This window comes from Leiobunum rupestre, chromosome 9 (assembly GCF_980474605.1).
Source record: "Leiobunum rupestre chromosome 9, qqLeiRupe1.1.hap1, whole genome shotgun sequence".
NCBI lineage: Eukaryota > Metazoa > Arthropoda > Arachnida > Opiliones > Sclerosomatidae > Leiobunum > Leiobunum rupestre.
In genome coordinates, this window is record NC_143392.1 from 31,549,532 (window position 1) to 31,570,164 (window position 20,633).

At 38.3% G+C, this 20,633-nt stretch overlaps 2 protein-coding genes across 2 annotated transcripts; one reads left to right on the forward strand and one right to left on the reverse strand.

Annotated features, from left to right (window-relative positions):
- Positions 1–9,309: 9,309 nt before the first annotated feature.
- LOC149927136 (uncharacterized) lies at positions 9,310–15,021 on the forward strand. Its single transcript, XM_090157814.1, has 11 exons — positions 9,310–9,526; positions 10,557–10,829; positions 10,886–11,163; positions 11,500–12,114; positions 12,173–12,314; positions 12,372–12,687; positions 12,867–13,153; positions 13,211–13,528; positions 13,584–14,036; positions 14,194–14,475; positions 14,555–15,021. Exons 1-11 carry the CDS (start codon positions 9,310–9,312, stop codon positions 15,019–15,021), a joined length of 3,648 nt encoding a protein of 1,215 aa, XP_090013940.1.
- Positions 15,022–15,968: 947 nt separating this feature from the next.
- Positions 15,969–16,499, reverse strand: LOC149927137 (uncharacterized). Its single transcript, XM_090157815.1, has one exon. It carries the CDS (start codon positions 16,497–16,499, stop codon positions 15,969–15,971), a length of 531 nt encoding a protein of 176 aa, XP_090013941.1.
- Between the last annotated feature and the right edge of the window lie 4,134 nt (positions 16,500–20,633).

Here is a 20,633-nt window from a genome sequence, read left to right on the forward strand (position 1 = left end):
CACGTCTTTGGAAATTACGTTTACAACAATACATTCAAGTTTACCAGAGTTAAGATGGTGGAGAGAGCTAAATTATACTTTTAAACACCCAATGAGAAAAAGAGGTCGCTTTTGGAAAAACCTTTTCCCTGATTCTAAGAAACTGCCTACGCAGTGATTACCCTTTGTACGGAAAATACGAACGCGTTCGCAGCCCGGACAGTCCCACAGACCCACAGACAGACACGGTGATTGAAATACCCCTCCAGGGTACAAAGTCCCCTCGGAGAGGTAAAAGGTATACTGCCTTTACAATAAAAGGTTGCAAAAAAGACAGGGTACTAACTCAATCAAAAATGACATCGTTAACAGAAAGTGTTTTTTAGTTTAAAAATTAATAATTAATATACTTAAAAATATACCTAAAGAAAGAAATTAGTGCGCCGAATACATATGAAAGTTCAACTGCGAGATTGAGTCACGTATAACTGTTATAGCAATATCGGATAGTATAGTTGTTTAAAGCCCAAAGCGACGAACAAGGTCGGCGAAGAATTTGATTATCGTACCACGGGAACCAACATACAAACCAATGGTCTCCCATTCTTTTATGTCTGGGTAGTTTTCTATAAAATATTCGTTGTATCCATATAAAACTTCTTTTCGTTGTCCACACAGGTCGCTTGGTCCGCGTATTGTTCGAACCGAATTGTTGGGTCCAAAATATAGCCACGCGGAGGGAGAGAGAGAGATGATTAACTATTTTATTGAAAAAAAAAAAATAGAACTGCCTATGCACATAACATGGGTTTCTTTCGCACAGTGTACCATTTAGTTATCAAATAACATTTTAAAATTTTGCTTAGATATTTGTACGATTTAAGTTAAGAAATTTACCAAATAAAAAAAACTAACTTATCGTAGTGTATTTGATGAAAATAAATGAAAATTCAATAGATTAATAGAGTCACGCAAGACTGATGCCGTGACGTCATCTATTTATGTCCTTGGCAGTTTGAATTTTCGAGTAAAATCCACAAAAAAAATGTGTGATGGTACCGCAAGCGCCTACATATAGGCCAATAGTTTCCCATTCCACCACGTCTGGGTATTTCTCACGGAAATACGCGTGTGTCGTATCCATATAGTCCTTTTTTCTCTTTAACACGGTTAGATTGGTCCGCGTATTGCTCAAATCCAACAGTTGGATCGAGTATGTACCCGTGTGGCGCTTTTCCGTTGGCTTTATGGGATCGATTCGCAAGACTTGAAATTTTCGATCGATTATCATCAAATCCGCACGTTTGTGCTCCCGTTCTAGTCCCTACCATGAACCTCCATATAGACTTCGAGTCAGGCGGATAAACAGCTCTCTTCAATCAAATTGACCACTTGGTTGTGTCTCGCGATAACCAACTCGTTAGAATGGGGACAGTCCTGAAGAACGTGACAAAGTGTTTCTTTCTTCACGCAGTTGGGATACCTGCATGAGGTTGTGCTATCAGAACGGTCTTTCGATCCCCGAGTGGCGCAGCAATTGGAGTTCATTTTGATCGCGGAGGTATACTGTGACGAAGAAATTCCCTTTCCGGTTGTCATCCACGCATTCGCTCTTGGATACTCGGCAAATTGCGCAATGCCAATACCCTTTCCTGGAAGGTTCGACCAATCACCGAAAGCGTTTTTTCGCAACAGCTCTAGTAGTTTCTGTGATGAAGGTACGGTCTCTGATGGGTTTGATTGAATATGGAGCTTCTCCAAACACTCCAAACGTTCCGTATCGAAGTCCCGACAAGCCTGTAGAACTGGGTCATCGATGCTCCTCAATTTCAGCGCGAAGCTGTAATGTTGGAGGTAGGCCTCCCACGTAGCGCGGACTATTCCTAGACCCCTTAGCCGTCGTGGAGAATAGATCATAGCATCTGGGCTATCATTAGGAATCGATATTATTTGTTTCACAGCGCCACGAATAGAGACATCTAAGCCCTCCAAGAATTGTTTGGCCAAGTTTTTCAACGAAGCATTTTGCAAAGAATAAACGACTGTTGGCCATACGAATTGATTAATGATGTTGTACTTTCAACTTGGCTGTAGCAGTGGGGTTGATGTCAACAGACCTAAATTCTCGGCCATGGTTTTCAGGACGGTGAATTTGTCAAGGACTATCTCATCCTTGAAGTCAATTCCCAGGTATTTTACCCGTTCATCGTGCTTAAGGGTAGGGATTATATGCCCGTTAAGCGATTTGAAGAACTCTGAGGTTACGTCCGAGCGTCCATTCTTTATAAGTATGGCTTTACTTTTCTTGCAGTTGACTGATAGTCCAATTTCTCGTAGACCGTCCATAATCATCTGCACCAGAACCACAGCAGAGCCACTGTTTTTGATATCGCTGATGTATCATCCCAGGCCTGATAATGGCTTTTCACCTTGGACTAGCTCAACCCCGTGAGTTTTAGCCACCGTCTCCTCGGTTAAATCCTTTAAGATGAAGTCGATGGCCATATTGAATAATGTTGGAGATATGGGACACCCTTGCGGGGCACCACGTTTAATTTTAATCTTTCCGGTCTTCTTTCGATTGCCTTAAATTTACACTTCGTTATCAGTTAGGAGGAGAAGGAGAAGATCACGTTGCTTCTTCGAGAATGGGAGGACATCCAAGGTCTTTTCCAAATGCAAATAACCAATATTATCCAATGCTTTGGAAACATCCAAAAATACCACAGCGCAGTCCGACGCGGATGTTTTTGCGTTACATAATACACCATTAACTAATGACGAATTGATGTAAGTACCTGGTGTGGGCACAAACCCCCTTTTAGCAGCGCATGGTTGAAATTGCCCTCTAAGTCGTTTATGGAAAGCGCGTTCGATAATTCTCCTTTTAATTGGAAATATTGTGATTGACCGCCAGTTGTTCAGATTCTTGGGTTAACCTCCTTTGTGTATAAGACTGCTCTCGCAACCTTTAACGGCAAAGGCACGTAAGACCATTGTTCCATCAGTGTAGCAATCATGGCAATAATTTTGGCGCTATTGGTTTCTTTTATTGACCTCATTAATACCCTATCTGGACCAGGTGCCGTATCGATCGCCAGACCTTCCATGGCTGCGAAAATCTCGTCGACAGAGTAAGGTTGATCAACTTCCGTCTCGTTGGATAATGTGAGCGGTGCTCCATACTGCTTCCTGATATGGAGGTTCGGTTGACAAAACAGTTTCTCAAAATGTTCTTGAATTTCCGTTATTGGAACCTGTCACGTTACATCGGACGGTTTCCTAGTAACAGTTCTCCAAGCTTTTCTCCGTCGGTTGTATTATTCGTATTGAACTTTTTCATAGTTGTATTCGTCTTGACTGCCTTGTGATTTCTTCTTACGCTCCCGTCCCAGGTTTTTTGAATTCCGATAGCCTCTGTCCTTTTCCTTTGCCTTCTTAAGCTGACGAGCTGCCTAAAATTCGTCGCTGGGTGTAAGCGGCAAATATCCGAGACCAGAAATTCTTGAATATCGCGACAGATGGAATCCAGGGCATTGTTATCAACATCAGAGCTTAAAGCCGAACAGCGTGCCTCAAGGTCAAAAATTTCAGGAAACAATCTAGGAGTGGCGTTATAAAGTTCAACCATTTGGTTTACGTCGTTCACATTTTGAATCGAGACCAAGGTAGCAAAATCACGTGTTTTTCACGAGATTTCAAATAATGTATTTCACGTGTTACATCCACGTGTCCACGGTGGATCATGTCCGCTTAAATCACGTGTGTATGCATTTATTATCCACGTGAGTTACACGAGTAAAAAACTAAAAACACCTATTCAACACCATTCAATTACTGACTTTACACTATCTTAACACCTTTTAACCACCAATTTTATACTTGTTAACACTAGACTAACACCATTCGAACACCAACCTTACACTTAAATAATAACACCCAAACACTTATCATACACTTCAACACCCTACTTACACTTCCTCAACACCATACTTTCACTTCATCAACACCCCACTTACACATCCTCAACACCCTACTTACACTTCCTCAACACCAACTAAACACTTGTCTAATAGCTGCTGACAAATATTTTGCGGTGATTATTTGATATCGAAAATAATCGACACAATTAGGCCTTATTAATATGTTTCTACTATTTAAGAAAAAGTTCAAACAACCAAATTCATAACGAAAAATCGTATTATAAAAAATTTATTGTAGTGGGATAGTGGTACAATTATTGAGGAATCAGTATTCCTTTGATTGAAAATTAGCCAAATAAACTTTACAGGCGATTTTGTCAAATGAAATTCAAAATTTCAACTTTTCGCAATCCTCATTGTTCTTGTGAATTTCTACTTGTTGTTCTGCGTTTAAGGTTTTGTTTTGTTTTTTACCTTTGCCCTTGATCGAGCTTAAATTATATTGGTCGCTTGTTTCAACCATTCTTTAACGACCTCTTGAATATCCGTTTCCTGGGCTTTTATGTAGCAATTGTTTACTCGTACAGCACCTTTAAAATTTAAAACATTTTGGTCAATTATAATGATTTAATTAATGTTAGAAAATATAAAATCAAATTAAAGAAGTATTCTTACTAATTACTAAATCTTTGGTCAATAATATCTTAAATGACATCACCCAAGAGATTTTTCCATTTAAAGTATTAAATACTGAAATTAACTCATGTTTTTGTTTATTAGAAATTGAAATCAAAACTGCTCTCTAGACTACACCACCATAACAGACTTTGCTACCATCCACAAACCTGTTTAAGGTTTTCATGCAAGAGATTTTCAGTAGGTAGAAAATACCGATTGAAGAACAAAGGAGGGACACAAGAGGCGGAGGGAGGAGGAGGAGGCGGCGGCGGCGGAGGAGGAGGAGGCGGAGAGCGGAGAGCGGAGGGGGACGGGAGGAGAGAGTTTCTAAACAGCAGGCAGAGAACTGAGCTAAATATAGAGGGCGTCTTGTACTTAGGAGAGAGTAACAGCCGACAGAGAACTGAACTAAATATAGATGGTGGTGCATGCGTAGTACTTAGAGGACAGAGAACTGAACCAAAAAATAAAGGGTTGATTTTAATTTGAAAAATAATAGCTTAAATAATTAGGGTTAAAATATTTTTTTTTATTAAATTTATTTACACACATATATATTCATATATATTTACACAAAATAAGTAGACATATAATTTGAATGAATACTAGACATTACGATTTTGTTGACATGAGTTAAAATTGCTTGGTCGTCCCTTAAAAGACGCGAAAACTCAGAGTCGGTCAGTTGAAGAGCGTTATACTCGTTCCGCCTCGTCACCATTAACGTCAGCACATCGTTAAGAATAGCAACCCCGTCTACATTAGGAATAGCATGGGAACTATACGAGAATAAAAATAATAATAATCAACATACGGTAACTTATTTTACATTCAATTCTTACTCGAAATCCATACGATCGGTAACAATCCCACACATTGTGTCCAGTAATATCCGAAATCGTGGCCATGGTTCTAATAAAGCTCGGATTTCACGTTTTATATACCTCCCATAAAATATTTTTGCATATTTGGATTCTCCAGAAAATGAAGATGACCCCTGCAGTAAAATTTTCAGTTACGCCCCCTAGCGGCGAAGATCGTTTCCTACTGCATTTTATACTATTTTGGTTATGGAATCGGGTTGGAAATACGATTCTTAGGAAATACTAAAAACTTGATCGAAAAATCTTATTTAGAAAACGAAATATTAACGAAAAACCGCCAAAAATCGTACCAAATCTTCGATCTTTAATCGATTTTTTAACAATGAACGGGCAGGTACAGATCAAAAATTTCTTTTGAAATAGTTAGAGGACAAGTCGCTTTATTGTATACCGCTGAGAAACCTTTGCGACGTTTCGTAGTTTTCCAGTAATTTACAATCTAATTTGTAAAAATATTTCCGAAAAATAGCCCACAAATAGCACATTTGGCTATTTTTGGGCTAGATTGTTAATTATTTATCCACAAATTTATATTTCTGGGTCTTCAGGTCTGGTATCAGAATCAGAGTCCAAATTAGTTAAGTTCAAATTTCCTAAGAAATCTTCTGCTACAACGTCTTCGTCGTTACTTCGATTATCTACATGTACATTCGTCAACAATTCGGGTATCTCCGGTTCTTGAAAAAGTTCTATCGCTTCTTTGGGAAATGACTGTGACGTTCTTTTTAGAAGTCTTTTTTTCAAAGAGTAATCGGATAAAATAGGATCTGAAGAATCTAGAGCTCGACAAAATACATCTTCTAAATTATCCTTTCGACTAGTCTTTCGAGCATGGTTTTCCCTGTCATGACGATACACTTTGTTTCGGGATTCACCGGCTTGCTCACTTAACATTCCTACCGGTAATGCGGAAGTTTTAACAATGTCTTCCCCGTTAATTAATATTTTGTGAAGTGTTACCGGCATATAAAACCATTTGTAATGTTGAATGTACATTTCTCCCAGCTGTCGACAATACTGGCCAAATTTGGTGGGGTTTATTGGAAGTGCAGACGAGATAACGCAAAGGATGACGTGTAATTTTTGTATAAGCCATTTCTCTATGCCAAGTATTTCTAAAACCAGTTCCTGATTTTCTGGTGAAAATGCTCTTCTTGCAGTATTTCCGTCGTTACTTGTGCCCGCGCCACGTGGATTAGGAAAGTCAACTCTTAGTGACAGTTTTTCCCACATTAAAGTTTGGATAAGTTTTTTCATTTGGATAAATATCGAATTGTGAACACCACCTTTAATTCGCCATGGTTTTAATCCCTGGCGTTACGATATCCCAAATGCAGGCGAAACTCAAAAAATCTTATCCACGCGTGAAGAGGGCTAATTTCGTGATTAAGTTTATCCGCGTTGAGTCTTGGTTCGCGAACGATTTGATTAAATTGTGCTGGTGTTGAACCCCATTTTGAGCAAGTTTGTTGAGACTTCGCCCCAGATATAATACTTAAAACCTTTCCATCGATTATCGTTAAATAAAGTTTATATTTGATGGTTACACTTGAACCATTCGATAATTGTGAAGTCAAAGGTTGAAGGTTGTCAATCTCCTTTTCATTGAAGTCTTTTTCATTTAAAATAGAATCTTTACTTTCTTTTATAAATTGGATCCTCAGTGGCCTGCAAAACCTAATTGACTGAGGAGTTGGATTGTTCCAAATTATATGTCCAGTACTAGAGCTAAGACGTAAGGGGATCATTGTTGTAACAAATAAGGCGGCATCCGAAATTTCGTCCCCACCGTCGAATTTCTGTTTGTATCGCGATTGACCGGTACTTCCATCGAAACCCCACGAAGCAAAAAGCACAAGGTCGACGGATTCAATGTTTGAGGCTTTGGCGTAATTTTGAAGAACTTCCTCTTGCAGCTTAATTATTCTGAGAACGGTGTGATCTAGGAAGACCTGTAAAGGTACTGAAGCGACAGTGTCTGACACTTCGATAGATTGTGGCCTACAATGTGACTTAGCCTCGAGAACTTGGTTATATGGCGGAAATAAATTAGATCCATGCAACATGGCTGTTTGGCGTTACATTTGATAAGTGGCGACAGATAAATTGCCATCTATAATTAGGGACAGCGCTTCGTCCGCAGTACAAGCTGTACATGTCGGTGTCGGATTATTAATATACTGCTGAACTCTCATAACCCGACTTGGACTTTTAAGTAATTCTTCCAAAACATTAGATAATGGTTTTCGCCTTGAATCTTCAAAGCAAGCCTCGTTGATTTCAAAATTTGCTCTGTGGGTTTTTCCGCCATTTCACTCGCTAGAGCACTGACCTTTAATCTTTTAGCTCTTGATTTCGCATTTGAGTACTCTAGCGCTGAGCTACCAACAGTAGAAGTAGACGGTGATGAAAGATTTTCTTCCTCGAGGCTAGATGCAATTACCTCTTTGGGAAATGAAAACTCTGTGTGCAGCCACGACGCGTGTTTCTTCATGAAGTTAGATATAGTCCTGTTAGACTCTTTCCACCATTTTTCAAAGCGTTTTTTTTTTCTTTTTTTAAAGCAGTTTTAAGACATTTAATTTCCATATCTGTAAAATTAACTATCAACATCTTTTTCCGATTTAAATATGTGGACCAAATCTGACATTTTGATTGAAAAATTCGTTTTTGACTGCAGCTCTTCCATTGTCGCAATCTGTATTTTAAATCTGTTAAACTGAACGCGATTTATTAAAAGGATTTTGCTTCGAATTCGTAAATAATTGGTAAAAAACTTTTCAGATTTTACCTAAGTCAAGCTTAAAAAACGTAAATCAGATTTTTTAGAATAAATGTATCAAGTTTGTAAAGTAATTTGGTATTTCTCGTTTCTAGCCCAAAAATAGCCAAATGTTGGGCTATTTGTGGGCTATTTTTCGGAAATATTTTTACAAATTAGATTGTAAATTACTGGAAAACTACGAAAAGTCGCAAAGGTTTCTCAGCGGTTTACAATAAATCGTATTGCCAACCAGATTCCATAACCGAAATAGTATAAAACGCAGTAGGAAACGATCTTCGCCGCTAGGGGGCGTAACTGAAAATTTTACTGCAGGGGTCATCTTCATTTTCTGGAGAATCCAAATATGCAAAAATATTTTATGTATATATCCTCCTGAATTGTTGCCACAAAAACCGATTTCTGAAACATAGTGCGTATATTGTTCATTTCCATGATCACCGCTAACGAAGATGGTAAATTATATGAATAAAAATGAATAAAATTCAATAAATTAAAAATTAATAATAGTTATTAAAAAAGTAAATAAAAAAATACTAATAGTTACTAAAAAAGTAAATAAAAAAATACTAATAGTTACTAAAAAAGTAAATAAAAAAATAATAATAGTTATTAAAAAGTAAATAAAAATTAATAGTAGTTATGCTGTTCTGACAGGCAACCCGGTTTATCTGCATCTTGAAGGTAGCGATTGTACCGGACCGGAAATTGGGAGTTCCGGCTATATACCTGACGTGCAAGCACTACCGGATATTAGGGTTCCGGCCGTTCGGTATAAAAACCATATTCTTAAGGTTAAGGGGCATCAGTCTTTGAGATTCAAGCATACGTCTTGGAGAAAAAAAAATCGTCTCACTCTCTGGTGGTCTAAACGTTTTTTGACTTGTAAGTATATTTCAGAAATAATCCATCTTTGAATAATTCAATATTTTTTTCTTTAAATATTTAATTTAGTTTTTCTTTTTTCTTATATAAAGTCTTAGATATACCACTTTTTATTAATTGGTTTGTTTCTTAACAAATATCTCATAAACCTTTTTTTCATGTTTATTAAAGGGTAAACATGAAAACGATTGTTATCAAACTCGATTATTTGATTGGGCGAAACGACACCGATGGCCCGTCAAAAGTTGTTAAGGAGATCGCCGGTTTGACCATTGATTCAAAACCGAGAGTGGCCAATTTTACGTTTTCTCCTCCATACGCTGAAGACGCTTTGCCTGCTAAATGCAGGCAACCAAACGCCTGGACGGCGCGGAACATCCATGGACTCTGGTGGGGTACAGGGGATACCCCTTATTCAAAGCGGCACCAGGTGGTGAAGACGCTAACCGAGGACTATGACGTTGTTTTCTCGAAGGGGGCCCTTCTTGGAAATATTCTAGGACGAAAAGTCCACGACCTGAACCTAAAAACTCACAAATATACGCGATATTGCGTCGTAGATAGAGCTTCTTTATTTTCCAATTGGATATATGACAATATCGTAGCAATTGTTTCCCAGTTATTTTGAATAAACTTTTCTTCATTTATATTTGAAAAATATTTATTTAAACTTACACGTAAGCTTTATTTATGCTTTAAGTCTACACCATGAAGGGGGAAGTTTTATTATATGGCTAATATCATAAGTAAATAGTAGATATATAATGATATTTACAAATTCAATATACATTCAACATCTATTATTTAATAGGTTTATTTTAATAGCGTCCAATTGAAATGAAGTATCGGCACAGCTTTTATAGGAGGGGGTGTTACTATATAGCTTAGACCACAAACGTCATTTTGAGGGATGTTTTAGAACATAGGCGTCATAATGCATCGTCATCATCCCATAGGAAAGGGACCACAAATAGGGGCTAATATAGTAGGAAATACTCTTTCGGAAACAAGTATCTGCTGCTCATAAATATCTGTTTCTCCTATAATATTAAATCGGAAACAAGCAGTTGTAACTACTATAGTAGGAAATATTCAATCGGAAACAAGAACCGACAAATTGATATTCCGCCGGACACAATCGGAAATGAGTATCCGACTATCCTATCTATATAAAGTTGAGGCGAGGGTCAACTTGGTACATTCAGTCTTTCTCCGTGACCATGTTCGCTTCCAACGTTTGTTTTTCATCTTTCCCCAACCAATGGGACCTCCATCGTCATTTCCAGTCCAAGCACTGTAATAATTCTTTTAAATGTTCGGTATGTGACAAGTCTTTTACGCGGAAGGATAATTTAGTCCGACATAGACGGTCACATGCCCCCTCTGTATCTTGTCCGCATCCCGTTATTTAAAATCGGCCTGAAGTTACCGGGCTATCGGGGTTCGCGCCCGCCACGGTTACTGGGCCATCGAGGCTCACGCCTCCGGACGCGGTTGTCAGCCCATCGGGATTCGTGTGCGCGGTTGCCGGCCCATCGGGGTTCACCCACGCGGTTGCAGACCCATCGAAATCCGTCGCCCCGCCACAGATTTTACCTACTGCTACACAGTCGGGACAAGACGCACCTTTAGACCTTACTGTACGTCGCAAAAGATCTACGTCTTCAATACCCCATGAACCAAAAAGACCTCGTGCAGGTAAGATTTCACAAAAATTTTATTTCTTCGTAAGATTTAAAAAAGTAAATCTCTAGATATCCCGAGCGAAGTCCCCGAGCTGCTTAGCGACGATGACGAGGGAATATCTAAATACATGGATACCTTAGAATCCACGATACCAGAATCAGACAACGCTGCACGAGGTGGCGATGTCTCCGAACTTCTCAGCGAAGATGACGAGGGGATATCCGATTATATGGAGACTCTAGAACCCACCGATCCTCAACAACCAGCGCCAGCGCCACCACAACCAGACACCCGGGAAGAGGATAATACGGAGCCAGGAAACCATCCTGAAGCAGACCTTCCCGAAGTTTATCAACCTGGAAATAAACGCGCTAGGAGATGCTATCTTCGCAGCCCGAATCGCAGCGCCTGATGGTGTTACGGATCCGACGCTTTTCATTAATCAGCACCGTGCAGTCTTGGAAAACTACCTCCGGAATAAACTCAAGCAGAAAGCCGGAATAAAATGGTATTTGACCATTCAAATGCGATACACTCGCTAACTCCGAAACCGAAGACGAATCTACACCGTATTTTAGAGGATACACCCACAGTTCTCTAATGGCTGACGTTATCCCCGGTCAGATAGATTCTAGTATAAAGAGGCAGCGGTTGGATTTTAGATCGTATCCTATATCTTCAGGTCAACATAATCCAGTACTTACCGCTCGCTGGTGGAGCCAATTTTTTCCTGTTACCAGGTGGTCTTGAAAAGAAAAAAGCTCTAGTGAACGTCCAGTCAACGGATAATAAGTGTTTTTTATGGTCGATATTAGCCGGTTTGAATCCTGTTAAAAATAATCCCCAGCGTGTGAGTCATTACCTAGAGTTTGAACGCGAAATTGATGTATCGGGAATAACTTTCCCGTACGAATTAAACTCCTACAAACTTAAAAAGTTTGAAGAGGTGAACAATTTGTCGATAAACGCATTCGCTTACGAAAAAGAAGTGTTCCCGCGTTACGTTAGTGAGAAGAGAGTACCCAAAGAACGCGAAATTGACTTGTTATTGGTGACAAACGGCAGCGAAAAACATTACTGTTTGATCAACAGTTTAAGCCGCCTTCTCTGCGGTTTTACTAAAATTGGACATACAACGTTTTACTGCCGATACTGTCTCCATCGGTTCTCGGGTAAAAATGCGGAGAAAAACCGTGACGATCACGTGAAAGATTGCAGCATCCACAGCCCGCAATGTATCGAAATGCCGTTAGACGAGCCTATATTATCGTTCAAAAAGTTCGGGTGGCACCAAAAGGTATTTGTTTAAAAGAATATATTTTACCCAAATATATAAAAAAAAATTACGATTTTAGTGTCCTTTCGTGATATACGCCGACTTCGAAGCTTTAATGAATAAGGTTTCTACATGTCAACCTGATTCGTCTCTATCCTCGACTACCACACTCGCTTTGCACGTCACGTGCAGATATTCCTACGTTGTCGTGGGTCCAACCGGTGTGTTGAACTTCATCCTATATTTTATGTAGTTTTTTAATATGTTTTCTAATGTAGGTATTGCCAAGAAACCTGTAACCTACAGGGGAAAAGGAGCGGCATTGAAATTTCTTAGTGACCTCCAGATAGAGGAACAAGAAATAAAGGACAAACTTAAAGAAAACCAGCCAATGAATTTGTCAGACGCAGAGGAAACGGCGTTTCGCGTCGCTACAAAATGTTACGATTGTTCGGTACCGTTCTCCGCGAAAGCCTATAAAGTCCGAGATCATTGTCACTATACTGGAACGTACAGGGGTCCGTGTCACAACTCGTGCAACCTCAAGTTAAAACCACCAAAATACATTCCGGTTATTTTTCATAACCTCTCAAGGTAAAAGAAAATTCATTTAAATATTTTCCTTTTTACTTAAGATATAATACCCGTAGATACGACGCGCATTTGATAATGCAAACAATTGGGGTCATTAAAAACGAGGAGATTAAATGTATCCCATCTAACGAAGAGACCTACATATCATTCTCTCTCGGACGGCTGTGATTTATTGACAGTGTTCGTTTCATGCCTGCGTCTTTGGAAACCCTCGTGACAAATCTAGCGAAAGGAGGACCTCAAATGTTTCCATGTTTAAACTCTGCTTTCCAACCGAATAAAGTAAAGCTTTTGCTCCGCAAAGGTGTTTACTGCTACGATTACATCGACAGCGAGGAGAAGTTTAAGGAGTCGCAACTTCCGCCGAAGAGCGCCTTCTTCAACGTTTTAACGGAGGAAGATATTTCAGACGTGGATTACGAACATGCTCAAAATGTTTGGCAGACATTCCAGATGCAAAACCTTGGTAAGATATTTACAAATTTTATTTTAAAAATACTGGAACTAATTCGTTTTATTAAAGGGAACTACCACGACACCTATGTTGCGTCAGATACGCTTTTACTGGCCGATGTCTTTGAGAATTTTAGGACAATGTGTCTAAACTATTACAAACTAGACTGCGCTCACGCTTTCACAGGGCCCGGGTTTGCGTGGGAAGCCGCATTATGCATGACCGAGGTCAAACTCGAGTTACTTCTAGATGTTGACATGCATCTTTTCATTGAAAAGGGAATCAGAGGAGGGGTTTCCATGATAAGTCATCGGTTTGCACGCGCAAATAATAAGTACCTGGAATCGTATGATTCTTCAAAACCTGACAGCTACATCTGTTACCTAGGTATTTGTTTTTTTTATAATTAATTTTATTGTAATTACTTTTAATTATATTCAAGACATGAATAACTTATACGGTACGGTAATGTGCGATGCGTTACCGATGTCAAACTTCAGATGGATGAAACCGTGCCAAGATTTCGTTGAAAACATCATTCTGAGCCACCCCGATGATGAATCGGAAGGATTTATTCTCGAAGTCGACTTGGAATATCCGCAGTCACTCCACGACGAGCATAACTGTTATCCTCTAGCACCTGAGAAAATGCACATTAAACCTGAAGACCTATCTGGGTTCTCCAAAGGGCAGTTACAAAAACTGAAAATCCCAATCAAGGAGAGTTTACCGAAACTCGTACCCAATTTGCGCAACAAAGAGAGATACGTAGTACACTACAGAAACCTGAAATTTTACGTATCTAAAGGACTTAAAATTAGCAAAGTCCACCGAATTTTACGGTTTGATCAAGGACCTTGGTTGAAACCGTATATTGACTTTAATACAGAAAAGCGTAAAATGGCGACGAATAGCTTTGAACGGGACTACTTTAAATTAATGAACAACTCAGTCTTCTGTAAGTATTTAAATTTAATTTAAATTAAATTAAAATTATTTAATTATTATTATTATTTATTTATTTATTTATTTATTTTTTTATTTTTTTTCAGGAAAAACGATGGAGAACCTGCGTCTCCGTATCGACTTTCACCTGGTTCAAACCCCTGAAAAGGCCGTAAAGAAAGCTAGTTCCCCCGCTTTTGAGAGGATTACTGTTTTCGATAAGGATCTTGTTGGAATCCACATGTTGAAGAAAAAACTATTGTTAAACAGACCAATATACACAGGGTTTTCGATATTAGAGCTCTCAAAGCTTCTAATGTACGAATTCCATTACGATGTGATTCAAACACAGTACAAAGAAAAAGCTAAACTTCTTTTTACGGACACTGGTAAGACATTTAAAAAAAAAAAAAAAACACACACACACACATTTTACGTTTAAACTAATATTTTTGTATAATTTTACAGACAGCTTAACGTACCATATTGAGACTGGGGACTTGTATGAGGATTTCTCTGCGCACGCTGATAAATATGACTTATCTGGCTATCCCAGCGACCACCCTCTCTTCAGTGACGTGAACAAGAAAAAATTGGGTAAATTTAAGGACGAGCTTGACGGTGTTCCCGTCATTGAATTCTGCGGATTACGTCCAAAAATGTACTCAATCTTGTCGGTCAATGGAGAGAAACGAACCTGCAAAGGGGTCTGCAAGCGTGTAGTCCAAAAGCGCGTGCGTCATGAACAATACCGCGATTGTCTGTTAAACAGTAAAGTAACCGTCGAAGAAATGAAGCGTATTGTCAGTAAAAAACACGAATTATCAACGGTACGTCAAACCAAAATGTGCCTTAATCCATGTGACGATAAACGTTACATTTTGTCTGACGGAATAACAACGTTGTCCCACGGACATTTCCGTATTGAGAAATGAAAACAAATAAATTATTTCAAAATATTTATTGCGTACTTTTTATACATGAATTCCGTAATCATATGATCATTGACATTTTTATCTTCAGAAAATCTTTGTAATATTTTAAACATTTTTACACCTCTACACCTATTAACAGAGAAATATACACAATAGCCTCCGCACGTTTTACTAAAATTCCTTTGCAATTGATAGGAATTATACGTAACAGTTAGACTGTTGCGTTCTACAAAAACGTTAAATTTAAATAAATCAGGGGGGTTTCCATAGCTTTCGAAGAATTCGGTGTTCTTTTTCCTTGAAATGTAGATAGTAGTCCAGTGTTCTCCTTGCCCTTTCGATGTGTCGGTTTTGAACGATATCCGAGTAGACGAACAGGGAATGTAAACCCGCGTCCATGTCGCAGCTGAAAGGCGCAGTCATGGAGGAGTCAACAGTTACATCTTCTCCAGGGTTTATCGTTAACCCTAATATAGAGGCAATTTCGTGGGGGAAATGTATTTGGTTCATCTCCTCTAATGTAACCACAACCCTGCGATTTGGTTTGTTATAATGAAACTTGACTCTAGAACTTATATTTTAACCGAAATCGTCAACCGACAGAATTTCTAGTAAATCTTCGACTCCATAATACCCTGGCGGTATTACGATATTTACGAAATCCGTTATTCCGCTGAGATCCCTTTTGACGTGGTTAGTCAGAGTAAAAACCTGTTTCATTTGTTTTTTTAGTTTTCCTTTTGATTCTTCCGAAATTGTTTTCCAAATTCTAACTACGCACTCTTCTTCAACGTTATTCCAAGTTCTCGGATAACTGATTTCAGCAAGACCAACTTCGTAACCACCATCGAGATTTACCGGTTCCGGTAAATAAGTTCTGAACTTACTTATAGTGTTATTTTTAAAAAAGTGCACGGAAGAATCCGAGGGTAGCGTAATATAGAAACTCATTGTGTCACGATTTCTTGGACCCAAGAATTGAAATCGGGACCGTAACCACGCCAACGCACGACAAATTCTTTAGTTCCGTCAGGTTTTGTCCTCCTCTTTAAAACTTTATCTATTTTAAATATACAGTTGTTGAGGTCCTTCCCTATTTTCTGTATTTCCTCTTTGTAGAAAACTCCCAAAATGAGCTCGGAGTTCAAATCTTCAAGTTTATATACCGGTGGGTATCTCGGCATTCGCTCTACTACTTTGAATAATTCCTCGGTGAAGTTAGCTTTATATCCCTTTTCGAAAGTTCTTTTATTTTTGCTGATTCGAACTAAGTCGCCTATTTCAAAATGAAACTTGACAGGAGGTGAAAAATCAATTTTCCCATATAAATTATCCCATATCTGTTTCGAATTTCCGCTTGTTACTTCAACGGGTTTACATTTTATAGATCTATGGAAGTTGTTGTTATAAGAATCCAATAAATCCGGTAGTACGTCGATATATTTATGCGTATTGTTTTTGGTGAAATAAGGGTACATGCGTGATTTCAAAGTGCGATTGAAACGTTCGATGACACTCGATTTTACTTCGGAATGCGTTGCGAAAAACTTGATTCCTCTACGTTTCAATTATCGTTGAACCTCTTTGCAAAGAAACTCATTACCGTGATCAGTTTGAACAATCTTCGGTTTTCTTCCCGATTCTAAAATCGCTTTTAACGCCTCAACTATCGTTGACCCTTTCTTGTCTTTTGTGGCTACCGCAAAAGCGTATTTACTAAATACATCAATACAACATAAAAGATATCGGAAACCTTTATTGTGTCGTTTGATGTCTTGCAGGTCTGCTAGGTCGAGTTGCCATTGTTCGTCTATTCCATACACTATCGTTCTGTTTCGTCGAAAATGCTGTCTAATCGGTTTGTGAAGTGTATAGGTATCTTGTCCTTTTAAAAATTCCTTAATGTCTTTTATGGAAACCTTCAGACCCTTTGCTTTGGCTGCGCGATAAAGGCCTTGTACACCACCGTAACTTCCAGGATCCTTTACATTAAAGTATATTTTTTCAAGATTGTCCATTGCTCGTGCAGTTCATTTTCCGTTCGTGATACCAGTACAAAAAATCAAAGAGTTCAAAAACAATAATAATAAATAAAAGTAAAAATGCTGTAATGACTTTCGGGGATTTAAAGTACGACACGGATAACGATGCTAAGATACCAGCGGGAGGAGATTCAACGCAACCTTCCATGGTGACATGTATTTCGTATGTGAAAGAAAAAGAAACGAAATATTGTTTATATTTATTTCAACGATATCCAATTAGGTAATCCATCACCATCCATAGATTGAGGACTATAAGGTAATACGTCAAAAGGGGATTCATCTGTTGATTCGTTTAATATGTTGGTAAGAGTATCAGTTTCGGTATCAAAAGGAAATTTATTTTTTACAAGTGTCTTGGGAACATTTTCTTTAGTAAGTAATTCGTAAAAGTGGTCTATGCCAACAGTATCGTGTTTCGGTTTGAATCTATATCCTTTAACAGTCTCGTGTAAGATGTCCATGATATTGGATCCGACGATTGGGCGTCCTCTATACAAAAGTTCGCCGCTGGAAGACCATTCAATTTTCGTGTTATTTTCAATCCACTTATACAAAGCAATGGCCGGTTTGAGGTGCGAATCTGGAATCGTTAGTGCTATTTCCGAATACCAATCTTTCTTCTTCTTTGGTTGTTCGACAGATTTTTTCTTAGTTCTTTTGTTAATATTCCGTTGTAATATATACATTTCTACTTTCTGTGACTGATTTAGTTTATGATTATTCAAAACCGTCTTTGTATCCTGATTACCGTTAAGTTCAATTTTTGGATGAGAGTTCAAACGCTTGTAAACTTCTTCTGGGACTAATATCATTTTCCTAGCCATTCTAGATTGCGTGACTAATTGCCGCGCCAGCTGCGCTACTCACGATAGAAAGAAGTGGTGCTAACAGTAGAGGTAGAAATCCACCTTTTTGTACCAAAATCTTCCTTCGTTTCGCTGTGGTATTGGCTCGTGATAGCTTCCGTAAATTGCTACAATGCTTCTTCAACCGCTTCTTCTGTTCATCTGTCAGTTTCACTTTCCCATGTAACACATTTATACAGCATTCCGCAATCGCCTTGATCGCGTCATTATTAGCGTATTTGATAGAAGCGTTCCTTTGACAAGAATTGGTAAGGAACTTCAAAAAGTCCCGATGATCATGTATTCTCTTAGACATGATTTATTTAGGAATAAAAACGGCAGCCTCTTCTCCGGGTAGTAGTCCGGTTCGTAGTCTATGCTGATATGATGTGGTTGTCTTTAAATAAATCCATAAATATCCGAAATTTCTGACCGTCGCTTGATGAAGTGGGTCGATGTCGTATTTACTGTTAGTAGGTGAAATCTGACGCGCCAAATGGAAAATAGCTGACTCGTGGAGACTTAAATATTATCAAATAGTGTGAGTTCAAGTTTAAAGTCCTAATTTCCTTTCCAGGGGAATATAAATTTTGCATTAAAATGAAAACTGACGTATTCTTGTGATGGGAACCTCGGATGAATAAATTCGTAACTTCTTTGTTATTAGAAATTTCGCAAAGTAAATCATCGAGAATAACAAGAAATTTTACGTTAGGATCCAAAATGTTAACGTCAAGTATTCCCTCGTGAAATTCAACCGTAGGTGTATGGTCTAATACCGTGTTAAATAGTTTGGGTTGATATTCCGTATAACACCATATTATTCTCTCTGGTGGGGGTGAAATACAAATATTTTTATTTTTTATAAGGTTAGCTACGAAGAAAGATTTTCCGGACTGCGTCGCACCAACGATGAGCCCATTGAAAGGGTGCTGTAAGGTGAAATCCATTTTTAAGAATGACAAAATATTTACAAATCAAGTTCTATTTATTACATCAAATCTCTTTTAGCAGTACATACAATTTGATTAATCATTCTTTTACAAAATACATCATTTAAAAATGTTTTGAATGAATATGTTTTACCGATCTCTTCGTAGTTTAATATCTCGACTTCTAACAAATTGTTCGTTTCAACCAGCATCTCCCACTCGTTAAGACAATCGTGTTGTAGCTGGGAAGGGTGGGCAATATCACAACCATAACAGTAACTAATTCCGGCACGCAGTTGTTCATGAATATTCTTCATTATAAGTTTCCGAACTCTGATTACTTCACTCAGGTAAGTCTTCACCTCGTCGCTAACGTTGAAAAGAGTTTTACTTAGATGAAGTCCTACTGCAAAACCTCTCTTGCTAAGTGTACTCCAGTCTCGGGGTATATCTCTCGAATGTCCAAAATCTTTCGGTTCTGATAAGTACGAAGCTCGACGCGTTTGGACTCTGATCCAGCGAAGAACCAAGAATAGGTCTGAGCAGAGTCATCATCCAAGAAAGATAAAATCTCATCCTTCTTGTTGCAAATTTGACTGAATTCAAGCTCCGATAAGGTAATGCCCGTAGCGCTGTCCCTCAGGCCAAGTCGTATCTCGCACAACGGCGTGACTTCAACGACCTTTTCTGATGATAAGGGGAAAACAACAACAGTATCCATTCTGTAAAAGATACTTTGTAATTATCTCGCATATATGCGAACGTAAAAGACACTAAATATTTTAGAGAATATACTTACATATTGGTTGGTTCTGGTGGCAGAGGTCTTGTAGTTCTGGTGGACTCGAATGATGTTTCGCTCTCGGGGTCCTAGCGTTTTATAGGGTACCTAATTTCTGATTTCAACTAGCATCCAATGGAAATGATAGGATTTGTATTTCTTACGGAAACAAGGGGTGGAAACATAGGGCTTCCATAGGAAATTAGGGTTTCCGACGGATCAATATTCAAAACAGCTAGCTTCAGTCGGAACTCTCAATTTCCGGATATGCTTAACTAATATTCGTGTAATTAATGGTCCATATTTTAATTTGATTTGCATCTTAAAATATAGTTGATTCCTTAAATTATAATTAATTCTATCTTCGTATGGAATAACGTAAACAATTGGATCCGTAAAACGTGCATCCTTCATTACATTGTATCTACCTATAATTAACGTTAGGTGGTGGCGCCACCCTCTATATTTAGTTCAGTTATCTGTCCGCTGTTTTAGAAATCCCTCTCCTCCCGTCCCCCTCCGCTCTCCGCCTCCTCCTCCGCCACCGCCTCCTCCTCCCTCCGCCTCTTGCGCCCCTCCTTTGTTCTTCAATCGGTATTTTCTACCTACTATTTTCCCATTAAAAGTATTAAATACTAAAATTAACTCTTAATTTCAATTTAAAAGCAACAAAAATATAACCACTCACTAGACTACACCACCATAACTGACTTTTTCGCCATCAACAAACCATAAAAACGTTTTTAATATACATAAGTAATAATAAAGTTTTGCTTTAGTAATTAATCCAACCAATCATATTAAAAAGCATGAAAATTTACTTACCATAAGAATATAAAATAATTTACAGTTTAATAAAAAAGCCTCATACCTACCTTTAGTGAATTCTTTCTTGATGGATTTATCATAAAATACAAAGATTTATACTATTAAATAAACTACTAATTAAACTAATAAACCGACCGAATTTATCCTGTTCTATCGCATTCGCTTAGCAGAGAAAAGTAAA

Bases quoted from the DNA above. Each gene is read 5' to 3' on its own strand.
- LOC149927137 (XM_090157815.1), bottom strand. From the start codon at position 16,499: ATGTACCCTTATTTCACCAAAAACAATACGCATAAATATATCGACGTA.
- LOC149927136 (XM_090157814.1), top strand. From the start codon at position 9,310: ATGAAAACGATTGTTATCAAACTCGATTATTTGATTGGGCGAAACGAC. The intron at 10,830-10,885 runs GTAAGATTTCAC...GTAAATCTCTAG, and splicing joins ACCAAAAAGACCTCGTGCAG to ATATCCCGAGCGAAGTCCCC. The intron at 13,154-13,210 runs GTAAGATATTTA...GTTTTATTAAAG, and splicing joins ATTCCAGATGCAAAACCTTG to GGAACTACCACGACACCTAT.